Genomic DNA, 13,716 nt, shown 5'->3' with positions numbered 1-13,716 from the left:
TTCTTACCTTCTGATGCACTTCTCCAGCTCCAGCAGGATGCACTGTCCACCATATCTCTCCAGCATCCTTAAACTGTATTTTTATTTTATGTGCGCGCGCGCGCGCGTGTGTGTGTGTGTGTGTGTGTGTGTGTGTGTATGCGCGCACGCACGCACCACATGTGAGCAGGAGCCCTTAGAGGTCACAAGAGATGTCAGATTCCAAAAACTCAACGTACAGACGATTGTAAGCTGCCATGTGAGTACTTCGAACCAAACTTGGGTCCCCTGGAAGAGTAGCTGGTGCCCTTAATCATTTGTGCCATCTCTTCAGCCCCTGTATTCTTAAACAGAAAAGTCAGGTAACAGCCAGAGGGCTGCCCTTTTGCGAGTTCTCGTGGAAGTTCTTCAGACTTTGTTCTTTCAAAATCTTGCTCACAGAGCTCATTCATATGCAGTTTTGTTGCTCTGCTACAAAGCAGCTGTCCAGAGCCACCTGAGTGAGACAGGGGAAGTTCTACCAGGAAGCAGGCTGAGCAAGCAAGGAGGAGCAAGTCATTAAGCAGCACTCCTCCATGGCCCCTGTATCAGCTCCTGCCTCCAGGTTCCTGCCCTGTTTGAGTTCCTGTCCTGACTTCCTTCAGTGATGAACTGTGATGTGGAACTGTGAATGAAATAAACCCTTTCCTCCCCAAGTTGCATTTCGTCATGGTGTTTCACCACAGCAATAGTAACCCTGACTAAGACATGAGACAATGCTAAAAATTAAGTTACGGAAAACTCGGTGTCCCCCAACTTCCCAGAAAGTCTTCATCTTCCCAGAGAAGAACACCTTCTTGTGTGAAAGGCTGACATGAAAAGTGCAAGAAGACACTTTAAAATGTCACCATCGCTGCTTTCCTTCATTATCATAGAAAAGATGGGGGAGATCCAGGCCAAGGCGGAGATACCAAGTCAGTGATTTGAGAGCTTATCTGGGGTGGTTTCTTTTAAAGATTTTTAATTATGTATACTTGTGTGTGTGTGTGTGTATGTGTGGGTATGTGTGGAGGGCAGGGGCACCAGATTCCCCTGGAGCTGGGAATTACAGGCTGTTGTGAGCCACCTAGCATGCTGGGAACCAATCTTAGGGCCACCTCAAAAGCAATATATGCTGTTAGCCACTAAGCCCTCTCTCCAGAGGTTTTATTTTATTTTATTTTTTTATTTATTTTAGACATGTTTTCTCTAGGCTGGCCTTGAACTCTTGATTCTGGTGTCTCAGGTATGTGTAACACCCCTAAGATAATCTCAGTCCTCCTGGGGTTATGGGCTTGAGCCACCAGGCCTGTAGGTCCCTAGTTTCCCTAATGAAGATTGAGGTTTTTCTCTTCTCTAAGGCAAGGGTGGGAGGAGCCAGTAGAGCAGAGAGCACCTGTGTTTGGAAGAAGGCAGAAGAATAGTAAATAGTCATCTCAAATGATGGAAACTAGTAGTTGGAATTGACCTTCTAGCGAGGCAGGGCTGAGGGTGGGGGTAAAGCTTTGAATTCAACCCTGCGTTCGAAAACCTCATCAGTCGGCTTCAGTGTGTGACGCTGTTTGTTTCAGAGACGTAGCCCAGGCTGACCACATGTAGCCAAGGATGACATTAATACTTTCTGCTTCCACTTTCCCCGTGCTGGGCAGGCACTCTACCGGCTGAATAAGTCCTTAGGCCCTGTTGTTGTGTTTTAGACATGGTCTCTCGTAGCGCAGGCTGGTCCTACCTAGCCTTGCTATGTGGCTGAGGCTGCTCTTGAAATCCTGCCTGCCTGCTTCTGCCTACTGAGTGCTGAGGTCACAGACCCGTGCCACCTTGCTCAGCACCCGGATGAGTGCTTAGTGCATTGTGGTTTTAAGTGCTCCGAGGAGAGAAATTTTCTTTTGAATCTTGCAGAGCACACGTGGTTACTTTGATTGCTTTTCACATGCCCCAACAGCATGCTCTCAAACCTCCCATGTCCAGGGCCATGCACTCAATTCAACAGCCCCAAATATCAGGTAAGGAAACAGGTATAAAACTTGTAATGCTTGAGATCTTCATTCTAGGGTCAGCGCTAGAGAGATGGGTTGAGTCACCCAAGAATGCGGGTTGCCCTACTGTTGGTCTGCTATACTCCAGGCATGAAGTTATATTCGTATTCTGTCTCTCTCTCATTATTTGTTTTGTCCAGTGCTGGTGACTCAACTCAGGGCATTTGTACATGCTGGCAAGCTCTCCATTACTCTACCACTGAGCCATATCCTCAGCCCCAAGGTGACATTTTAGACATCATTGGGCTTTTTCAGTCCTCTGGGCCTGCTGTCATGGAGAACAGAGATGGTCGATGTATCAGCTGCTCTTACTCCCCTGCTCTCCTGTAGAGTTGTGTGACAATGATGTGTAAGAATGGGACCTAGGAATCCTTAAAAAAAAAAAAAAATGATTCTTAGGTGAATCCAGACCCCTGATACCTGTACACACATCCTCCCACACACACTCTTAAGATTATGGGAGAGAAGGAGAAGCGAGGGAGGAGCGCATGCTTGCAGATTCTGTGTGGGAAGGGCTCTTTGAGACTTGGGAGAGTCCCTACTCAAGGGGACAGATTCAAATTAGGTACTAGTGCCTGCTTGTATCTCCAAACTTCCGCAGCTAGCTCTTTTCTTCTCCTTCTCCTCTTCTTCTAGAGATGGCGTCTTATTTGTTGCCCAAGCTATCCTTGGTCTTCTGAGCCCACGTGATCTTCCAACGTCAGCTTCCCAAGTGTCTGAGACTACAGGACACTTGCATGGTGTCCAGCATGATCAGGAACCATCTCAATTTGGTTATCGTGCAAGGAGCTGGCTCCCACGGCCAGCTCTCTGTAGTCATGAATTCTGCACCTACAGATTTGACCACACAGACCCTGAATATTCAGTGTGGAGGTGTGTGTGTGTATGTTTTCATATGTAAACCACACCCAAACCGAACACATTCAAAAAGAAAAACAAAAACTCACACACACACATTTTTCTTCTTGTCATTATTACAATAACAACACGGCATTAAGGACTGACATAGCATTTTAGTCATATTAGGCATTATAAGCACTCTAGAGACGACTTAAAGTATATAGGAGAATATGCATCAGTATCAGCAAATACTACACCATTCTACATAAGAGACTCAAGCATCCTCGGATTTTGGCATGATGTGGGGGTCGGGGTATACCGGAACCAGTTCTCCAGAGAATCTGAGGGACAATTGTCTTCTGTCTTTTCCACGTTCTTATATTCTCCTTTGAGTGTCTGCTCCACTGGTCCTGGGCTACTTGGGGTGGGAGGTAGATCTTGATAACACAGGAATGCAACAAAGCAAAGCAAAGCAAAACAAAACAAAACAAAACAAAACAAAAAAAAAACCAAACCAAACCAAACCAAACCGCCCTCTGGCTTGCCTCTAGCTTTGCCACAGATTGTTTGGCGCTCAATAATTCCTTTCACTTCTGTTACTCATAGCTAAGATGGCCTAGATTGCTGGTCTTCATGTCATGTCCTATGGATTTGTCAGAAACCTGGGGGGCCCCTGGAGAGCTGAGCTGGCTGCTCCCCTCCCCCCCAACTCTTGCACCCATTGGAAAAGCTACTTTTTAGACACAGGAGTCCTTTGAAAGGCCCTTAGGGGACCTTTGAAGCAAGGCCACCATGCCTCCCCCCAGCTTGATCTTCTGAAGCCCTGCTGAAGCCACTTCTCTCCAGGGGATCTCCCTGGTCACCTCATGCTGGGAACCCAAGTTCAGGAGTAACACTGGCCCACTAATGCCTGCCTGTGTTTGGAAGCTGCTTCTCACGCAGAGGACCAGCTGTCCCTTTCCCATCTCTCTTCCTTATAACACCATTCCCAAAGCAGATGTTCAGTCAGCTTTCTGATGTTGCCTAGTGTCATGAGCTGTGTCACCTGAGATAAAGCCTCAGGACAGATTCTTTGCGTTGGGCATGGGGGAGAGCCAGGCTTTGGGCTTGAGTCCCCTTGGCGCTCTAGAGAGACCTCGTCTTTAGAATATGACCTAGAGAAACTTCAGGGTCATGAACAACCTCACAAAAGCAAGTCTGCATTCCTGTTTTAACTAGATTCTGTTCACTTGGTAACTCTCCCAGCAAAGCCTGTCTGTAGGCCTCATCCATGGAAGAGGCATGCCCTCGAAGCCTAAGATTGGGCTCGGTTGCTCGTGATCTGTAGTATAGCAGCAATGGTAGTACCTCATTGCTAGTAGGCATCTCAGAGAGTTTCAGAGGGGAAGGTCAAAGGAAAAGAGCAACCCCGGGCTCAACTTGTCTACAACTCTTTCTGGAGGTGGAGGCCCAAAGAGGAAGGAAGCTATACAAAGAGACACTCAAGAAGGGAGAGTGGGGAAGGGCCAGAAACAAAGGATCAAGGCCGCCACGGGCCAACGGCCCTGAAGCAGGCAGTCGGAGGAAGCTATAGTGGCAGAATAAGCCAGGAGAGCACTCTGCCGCTAACCAGTGACATGACTCTGGGCAACAATCAGTCAACCTTCCTTAGTCAGTGTCTTGACCAACTGCAGGCCCCTGTGTCGTAAACTTGCAGGAGCCCAGGAAGCTCAGGAAGCCCGGCAGGAGAGGCGACGGAAAGGGATGACTATCATTCATTAACGGGGGGGGGGGGGGGGGGGGAGAGCGCATTGTGGAGTCAGCTTCCTGGGAGGGAATCTTGGAATTTAGGGATGCTCCAAAGCCGGCCTTCATGTCTCCTGCTTCTCTCTCAGCAGCTGCCGCTGTCCTGCTTTTGAAGAGGGTCTGGTCACACTGGGGAGTGTGAACCGAATGGGGCGATGCAGGACAGAGAGCCATGCTCAGTTCCAGCCCAGAGAGGCTCCCCCAAAAAGTGAACTGTCCCGATTAAGAGCTGACGAGACGGGATGAAATTCAGTAGGCTGTGGAGGGTCTTCAGGGCTTTTCTAGTCAGTGAGGTACCTCAACAGGATCCCAAAGAGAGGGTACCTTAGAGTCACTGAATTTCTTGCCACCTGGGAGAGCTGATGAGCCTCCCCTGATACCTGGAGCTGCACATCTGGCCTCCTCCCTTCCCAGAGGAGAGGTCCTTGTTGGCACTGTGGGGGCGTGTGAGTCCTCATCTGGTCACAGGGAGAGCCTAGTATTATCTTGCAAGGCCCTCCCACTGACTCCTCCAGATGTAGGGGTGAACAGCAAAGAGATCAAGGCTGGAACATCTGGCAGGGTTTAGAATCCATAGTAGGAGGGTGAGACATCACGTCGATATGGAGAAATACCTTCAAGCTCTAGGCTAAGGGCGGCACCTGCTTTCTCTTCACCAACAGGGCTCTGGACCCTGGTCTGGCCTTCCTTGGCCTCTCTCAGCTGCTATAGCCAGAGGTGTAGGTGCTGGGCCTGCGGAGCCAAACATCCGGAAGGTCTGGCTGACTGTTGGGAAGCACCACAGGGCTGATATCACCTGGCCCACCACGGCCCTTCCAGGATAAGCTGCTGTGATGAGAGTTGGGCAGGCCTGGGTCATAGATGGCCTCCTTGAGCGCCAGCCACAGGGTGTCACGCTTCCCGTTCAGCTGGCCCCGCTCGAGTATGGGGTGCCCAGTGCCATTCATGACTTCCGGAGAGGTGCCCACAGAATCTGGCACACGGACGCTGGGCTCAGAGGCACAGGTGTCATCTGAGACACTGAGTCCCTCCAGGGTGCTGCCTGAGGAGCAAAGGCCATCGGGGAGCTCTTCGACTCTGGGCTTGGGGCAGTGGGCAGGGGCTATCGGCAGGGCCTGTAAGATCTGAGCTCTCCGTCCCTGGGAGTCCTGTATGATCCAGGTTTGGGGGTTGGGGCCAGCCTGCTTATAGGGGGAGGAGGTCTGCAGGGCTGGACACTGGCTGAAGACTACCTGGTGGTCCAGGAGCAGATCCCTCGGGTCGGCAGGGACGGGGACGTGCCGGAGGCAGCAGCTGCCATCATACAGCTGGAGATCTTCAGAGAGGATGGAGGGCCGGTGGGACAGCTTGCTTGTGGCTGTGCTGGTGTCAAAGCTGGGGCTCCGGCGCCGCGCCAGGGGCTGCAACTCATAGTGCTCGGAGAACCCCGGTGGCCCTGTCCGTCCCTTCTCATCAGGGTCCTCGGTCCCGGCATCCCACGGCAGGTGGGCGCAGGGCCACAGGATCTGCCCACAGTTCTTCTCCGGCCCGAAGAAACAGCACAGGGACTGGAAGAAGAAGCTGGCAAAGCCACAGCCAAGGAACTTGACCATCATGACGATGATGCCCAGTTTTCGATAGAGCAGTATGGTGGAAGGCAGCATGAGCACGCCGGAGGCAAACAGCGCTCCGGTCCCCATGGCTGTGGCCCGGCTGGTCTGACGCAAGGAGAAGGCCACACGGCTCAGGCGGTCTGGGTGCGGACACAGATGGTAGGAGATGCAGTAGTTGACCGTTAGGTCTACAGAGAGGCCCACGGAGGCGGAGAGGAAGAGACACTCGGCAGGGTTGAGCTGCCACTCAAGCAGAACCAGCAAGCCCACGGTGAGCAGCACGGTGCCAGCCACAGCCGCCACAGAGAACAGGCTGAGGGGGACGTTCCAGGTGCCCAGCAGTAAGGTCGCGAAGGCCAGGGCCAGGGCCAGACCAAGCACGACAGCAGGCTCCGTGCTCAGGCTATGCTGCAGGCTGTAGAGCTCCAAGGTGCTCGTGAACCAGCCCTGGTTGATGCCCAGAGGCGCACTGCCCATCTCTGTTGACAGCCAGCGGCTGACTTCGGTGTAGAAATGGTGGACCGGGCCGTACTCCGTACTGTACGGTAAGTTGGTCTGGAACTTGAGAACTAGAGCCGCCAGGTTGCCGTGAGTATCGAAGCGGAGCCCCAGGTCACGGCTGCCGTCGGGACTTTGCTCCAGAGCCATCATCTTGAGACAGTGCAGGTAAAGCTGGGGGGCCCAGGGGAATTCCGACTGGCCACAGCATAGATCGGGACCCAGGCGGCCACAGCTGGGACTCTCCATCCACTGCTGCAGGGCTTCCACCAAGCACAGTGTAGGCCAACCCTCTGGTTGCTCTCCATAGAAGGTCTGGTTCTGGGCTCCATGGCAGAGGGCCAGGAGCCACTCCTGAGCCTCAGGGCTGCCGGGCGAGAAATCAGGATCGCTGACCACTGAGCTGTTGCTGCGAGGGTCCAGGGGATCACTAGTGTCGACTGGCAAGATTCCCCACACCAGAATCACTGGCAAGTTGCCGCCTTCGTTGGGAGGCAGATCCTCGAACAGGAACTGCTGGCGGTACTCGGCATCAAAGCGCTCAAAGGGATGGCTGGACCGGAAGACCTGACCGCCAAGCGGCAGGAGAATAGGCAGTTGCAGGCGTGGGCTGACGCCGCCGATGTAGGCGCCCCCTGCCGCCAACGCCGCGAACCAGCAGATCCAGATGTACCGAAATTTAATGACGCCACAGGGCAGCAGGCGCTGGAAGAGCAGGCGAGAGAGGATGGAAATAATCCTGCGAAGAATGCGGATCCGTCTGTGCAACGCCAGCAACAGCCGCAAGGGGTCGCTGCCGCCCCTCTGGCCCTGTGCTTGGGACACGCAGCCGCGTGCCAGGTAGCGCTCGTGCAGCACGACGGTGGCCGGAAGCCAGAGCAGCGTGAGCCCCATGTGCACCAGCACAGCGGTGCCCATGAAAAGGGCGAAGCAACGCACTGTGGGCAGGCGGCTCAGGTAGCTGCCGTAGAAGGCCGCGCTGGTGGTGAGGCCTGAGACCAGAAGCAGGTAGCCAAAGTGGTGCATGGTGCGGCCCACGCGGTGTGCCAGACCCCCGGAGGGCACCTGGCCCCGGCTGAGGCGCCACAGGTCGAAGAAGATGAGACTGTAATTGACACAGACGCCACTAAGCAGGAGGAGGGACGCTAGGTTGACAAAGGGGAAGTAGGCCATGCGGAACGCCACGTGGTAGAGAAAGAAGGCCACCATGAGGGATCCCACCACCCCCAGCAGTGACATGAACGTGATGAAGAGGGAGCGCAGGTAGAGAGACATGCCAAAGAAGATGACAACCAGAGCCACCAAGGGGTACATGGTGTCTTCGGCTAGGTAGTACTTCAGCAGTCTGGGCTTGAGGCCCAAGTCCATGCCGCTGATAGACGTATAGTTGTCAGAGACTTTAATTGGGTCAACCAGGCCATCCAAGTAGATGTCTAGCAGGGAGGAAGTCTTTATGATGGGCAGGAAGAGCAGGCCAAACTTGAGGGAGGGCACCTGGTAATCGGCGGTCTGGGGACTCAGGAAGTCCCTGTCTAGCAGGAAGTGCAGGAGATGATAGACCGCGGTGCTTCGGGTACATTTGGTGGGAACTTGGGCACAAAACGGGGGTTTGTTCTGCCCAGATCCCACACAAGCCGGCACGAGGACACCACGATGGTAGAAGGTGGCACAGAACCGAAGCAGGGCCAGGGTGCGGTCGGTATCGGCTTGGGTCGTGTCCATGCAGGAGGAGCGGTTGGACAGTACAGCCAGATAGTTGCCCAGGGACCAGCTGGGACAGCACTCATTGGCTGCTGATCGCTGGCACAGAGCCCCAAAGCTGATATGAGAGCGGATCTGTAGGGCACACAAGAATGGGGGGGGGAGTGGAGCTCACAGGGAGGTCCAGGGACCTGTGCCAACCCCAGACCTGTCCTGGGCCCCCTCACTTCTGGTCATGTGGAAGGGCAGAGGGAAAGTAGCTCCACTACCTTACAGAAATTATTTGTCTCAAAGCTGCCATCGCCCCTGACCTAGCTTCTGGTAGCTCTATCTTGGCTTCATCAAAGAGGAACCTTGGGAAGTTTCCCCAGGCCTCTCCCAGACACTCTGCCAAAAGGGCTCCTACAGGCCATCCCAACTCTGCAACTTCCAGAGTCAGGGGTGGGAGTGGAGGTGACAAGCTACATATGGAAGAGGCCAAGAGACCCGGGAGATGGAAGCAGTAGGAGAGACTCCGGGATCAGGGTCACTAAGGACCCACCAGCTCCTCTTTCCCTGGGAATCCTCTTCTGGTGGGAGCTTTCTTTTCCCATCTTGTGCCTCCCCCCAAACCTTGCTGTTCACACCACAACAGCTGGTATGGTACAAAGAGCTCCCGCCCGGGAGTCAGATGCTAGCTCTCCCACTAAGCACATGCACAAGCCTCGCGGCTTAGCTCACAGCGATGACAACGCTGAACATTTATCAAGTCGTTACAAGTGCCAGCGACAGGCTGGGTTCTCCTGAACCTGATTTCACCGTCACCACCCCTTTAAGGGATGTACCAGTAGCATCCCTATTTCATACAGACAGGAGGTAGCCCAGGAATAGCGCACAGACTTAGCACATGCAATTATCTAAGTTTGATCCCCAGACCAAACAAAAACAAAAACCCAACAACACCCATGAGGCCCTGAGAGATTAACACGTCATGTACCAAAGGAGCCCTAGACCTGGACTTGAACTTGGGCATCTGAGTGCAGAACGCATACTCTAACTGGTGTCCTCTGGGCATCGTGTGACATAGAGGACTTGGGTTACAGAACAACAGAGTGGTTTTCCCAGTGTTTTGCTTGTTTAGCAGCAAACACTTCCATACATGTTACTGTATACAGTTCTCTGTTAGAATAATTGAATTGGCCCTGCTTGGGTTTCCAAGGGCTGCAGCCTTGAGGCCTAGGGTCTCAGCTTCCCAGAGCCAGAATCTCCTCTACAGATTTCTGAGATCTCTTCTCAAAACCTTTTGGCACTCCCCAGGCTCTGCTTGAGCGCTCTCCGAGACGGGAGATTGGCACAGTGAGGCAACTTTTCTTTTCCTGTCCCAACCCAGAGTCTCCTGTAGAGTTGGAATAGTTTTCCAGGCAGGAAGAGCTCTCCCCAGTCCACCCTGGCAGTCCAGGCTAAGCAGTATTCTATTGCAACTGGGTCCTTTGTGTCATCGGTGCCCACCCAAGCCCCTGGCATGCCCCCAGGCCGCTCACCTGCTCCTGTTCTATTCGACACATGGAATGGATGGCTTGCAGGTTCCACAGGCTTCCCCCGGAGGTGGACACAAACACCAGCTTGGCGTGGCTCTTCTCTGCAACACAGCCCCCACACAGCTCAGCCCTGTGGCCCCAGAACCCGGGCCCACCAGAAGAGAGCCATCCTGGGCCACCTGAAGCCTTGAGTGCCAGGAGCCTGAGGCCTAGCCTTGCCCCATATACCCTCAGCTTGATTGCACCTGGATGGAACCCCGGAAGTCATGATGTAGCTTACCAGGAGGGCCGCAAAAGAAGTTCTCCTCTTCTTTGTCTTCCACCGGCCCCACCATCCTTTTGTTTCGGACCACACTTTCCTCAGCCCTGCCCCAGGCTGCAGGGCTCAGGGTGCTTAGGAGGCCTGAGCTGAGGCAGAGAGAAGGGTTTTCCCAGGGTACTGTTGTGGGATGCTAGACTCACAGGAATTGGAAGGCCGCTCCCCCGGGAAGCACCACCTCTCTCTCACATTTCTGGTGTCCTCTCCTGGAGTCCTTCCTCCATTTTGCTACCCTCAGTGCGAATATGGGGATGTGTTACCTGTTGATCTCAGGGTCCGGGGAGAGAGAAAGCAGATTCTTGGGGCCAGTGAGGGCCTGCATGGCTTTCCAGACTTCTAGCTTTCGGCTGATCTCTGTGTCCCGAGGCTCAAAACCCTGCAGAGAGGAGCAAGTATGAAAGATCGGGAGGGGGAAAAGGAGGAGTGTCTCCCTCTGGGCCCTGCCCAGCTCTGCTCCTTTGGTTCCCCCCTACCTGGATTGTAGACCCGTGGTCTCCTTGCCACCTCTACAGCTCTCTGGTGATCCAGAGCCCTCCGATACCACCTTATCCCCCAGATGCATCAACTGTCTGCCCCAGACTGAGCTGCGATGTTCTCCCTCCCTCCCCGTGGCCTCTCTCACCAGTAAAGGCTCAGAAAAGTCAAGTGGTGGGCTTCCCAACAGCCCAGCCAGGGTACAGAGGAAGATGAAGGCCAGGCACGACAGCAGCACGGCCACCGGCCACTCAGCAATCAATTGGGAATAGCTGAAAAAGAATGAATCAATGTTGGGGGTGGTGGTAAGGCTGGTGAGCTGGGGTAAGTAGAGAAGAGAGTCCATGGAGTAGGTGCCCGCCTGGCCACTCCTGGGGGTTCAGGGGAGGCCTGGCCCTACCTCTTTGGCATCCGGAAAGTGCGTTCCTGCCTGTGGAAGAGAAGAGAAATTTACCGTAGTCTGCCGGTGTGTGTGTGTGTGTGCGCGCGCGCGCATTTGTGTGTGTAATTCATGCACACGTGTGCCTGGTTGGGGGCTTGGGGGGACAGGAGGAAGGTTGAGTACACATGGGTTGGGGAGGGTGTGGGTGAAAGACAGAGGACAAGGCATAGAGGAAGATGTATAATTCCTTAGAGTTGCCCACCCCCAAGTTCCAGGTTTTTTGTTTGTTTGTTTCCTGTTCCATCAAGCTGTCTTCTCCATCAGAGGCAGGGGACATGCAAGTCACCTCCTGAGAAAGGAATCTGAAAGCTTCGGTGTCTGCAGCGCCTTGGGATGGGTTTTCGAGCGCCTCCTTACCTGACACTGACCACATGGCGTTGCATGGAAGGTGGCTTCCAGACCCCATCATGCTGAGAGGGATCTATGGAAGTGCTGAGGTTGGAGACATGGGCACATAGAGATGCTTGGTCTCCTAATCCTAGTAACGAACTGCCTTCTTGATAGTCTTGAGGCGCTCGAGGAAAGGCAAAATGTCCCGCTGTTAACGGACTGGTCGGGTCTACAGCCTGGAGGGCAACTGTCGGTGCTGGCACCGGAGCGCCTGTTGGGTCTTCCAGGGGACAGGCATGGAGGGAGCAGCTTCTGTCTGGGCTTGCCTCGGGAGCCATGGCTTTGGTCTAGGACCTGAGAGAGGGAAGGCAGGGAAGAGGGGGTAGTGTGTTATGTGTGTCCCAGAATTGTTCAGTAAGTGAGACAAGGAGATGGGCGCCCAGGGTTGTGGGGTTTTTTGTTTGTTTGTTTGTTTGTTTGTTTTAGTTTTGAGGACAGATGAGGATGGTGAGAGCTCAAATCATGCATGCTTCGGTCCACACTCTCCCTCAAACATCCATGCATTCGAAAAGTATCACTGGCAAACCTGCCGTATATCATACAGCCTGCATTGCCTGGTACCAAGCCTGTTTCTTCAGACACGATCTTTTTCACTGCCTACACAACCGAGAATTTTCTCGTTTAACAGGATTGAAATAGATTCAGTGAGAAGATTAGGACCTGAACCCTGTTCAAGTTCTTCTGAACTTGTAGACTGTGCACTTTCTGTATAGTTGCCTGTTGTCTCTGTCTGTCTGTCTCTCTGTCTCTGTCTGTCTGTCTATCTCTGTCTCTCCTTAGTATGTAGTCCTGGCTACATTATGTAGACCAGGTTGTCCTTGAACCCCCAGATATCCTCTGCCTCCCCGGCACTGGGATTAAAGGAGTGTGGCACTGTGCCCAGCTTGTTTTTTAAAGATTTGTTTTATTTTTATTTACATGGATGTGTGCACACCGCCATGTGTGTGTGTGTGTGTGTGTGTGTTGTGCCCAGCTTTTGTATACTCTTGACAGACCTCCTTTGAGTCACTCATGACTCTTTCCAAATCAGTCACCCGTATCCTCTCCGTTCCATTTCCCTACTGCGTATTTCTTCATGCGTTGGCTGCAATTAGCTATCAGATTAGAGACTTGTCCCACCTCTCGGGTGGGCCGTGGAGGCCGGGAATGCAGGAGCGGGTGCATAGGAAGGTCCCTCTCCACGTCCACAGTGCCTTGACCAGCTCCCTGATACGGACGGTGGCAGGGCAAGTCTGCTAAGTGAACACAGTGCTAGACAGGCTGCTGAGAGGGGCACTGCGGTAAATAAGACCCAGCACATGTCCCTGGCGGTTCATAGTGGTTGGGAGATGCAGGCAGCTCAGCATGCTGATCTGGATAGAAAGTAATTCAGATGACCCAATTTTAATGGGGCTGAGGGAAGTTGGGAAGTCCAGCAAACGAGGCTGCTGCCTTTTCGATAGCCTCGGCACCGGCCAAGAACAGCACACGTTTGCTTTGTCAGCCTGTGCACCGTGCACAGAGGGAGCTGTAACCTCCAAGGAATGTGGCAGGAAGGAGTCAGGCATGACCCCCAGTCCATGATCAGGACAATACTGTGCACTGGTCTAGTTCCACTCTTCAGCTCCAAGGGAAGTAGAATCTTACTCCTGTGGCAAGATTGCCAGTCTTAGGACAGAAAACAAAACAAAACAAAACACGGATACAGAGCAGACTGCATGGAGATCGTGGAGGTTCTCCAAGAGGTTCAGGGCCAAATGATTTGGCAGTCTACTTTCCCTTATCTTGCCTAGCTTTCCCAGCCCAGCAGAGCTTGTCTGACTCCCATGGGAGACCCAGTTCTATGCTACACCAACCCCGACTTGCAAGCCTATTTGGTGCCCTGCCACATGTGTCATGGGCCACAGTGGTGGGTAGACATTGCTTGTGGCAGCTGAATGGCTAAGTTCTGCGTGGAAACCATGAAAAGAAACTGGAAATAACAGGTGGACTCTGGCTACTCTCCCCCCCGCCCCCCGCCATCAGAAGAATGCCTGTATCAGCAGTTTAAAAGAGAACCAACCTCATGCTGAGGGTAAAATGGAACAGTGGAGGCAGGCTCCAGGCTCTCTTGTCATTTGTCTCTGGGCCCACAGAAAAAGACAAT

The 13,716-nt window shown here is 53.3% G+C and overlaps 1 protein-coding gene across 1 annotated transcript; it reads right to left on the bottom strand.

Annotated features, from left to right (window-relative positions):
* Positions 1-2,987: 2,987 nt before the first annotated feature.
* On the bottom strand, positions 2,988-11,885 carry Disp2 (dispatched RND transporter family member 2; the record flags this gene model as incomplete). The annotated part of the gene is given in 7 exon segments (XM_055608797.1): positions 2,988-8,584; positions 9,970-10,067; positions 10,247-10,374; positions 10,546-10,661; positions 10,908-11,031; positions 11,160-11,189; positions 11,559-11,885. Coding segments are annotated over 7 exon segments (4,035 nt in total). The 3' UTR covers positions 2,988-5,356.
* Between the last annotated feature and the right edge of the window lie 1,831 nt (positions 11,886-13,716).

The sequence above is a fragment of the Psammomys obesus genome, unplaced genomic scaffold (assembly GCF_907164565.1).
Source record: "Psammomys obesus unplaced genomic scaffold, mPsaObe1.curated_primary_1811, whole genome shotgun sequence".
Classification (NCBI taxonomy): domain Eukaryota; kingdom Metazoa; phylum Chordata; class Mammalia; order Rodentia; family Muridae; genus Psammomys; species Psammomys obesus.
This window is presented reverse-complemented; position numbering and strand designations above follow the sequence as displayed.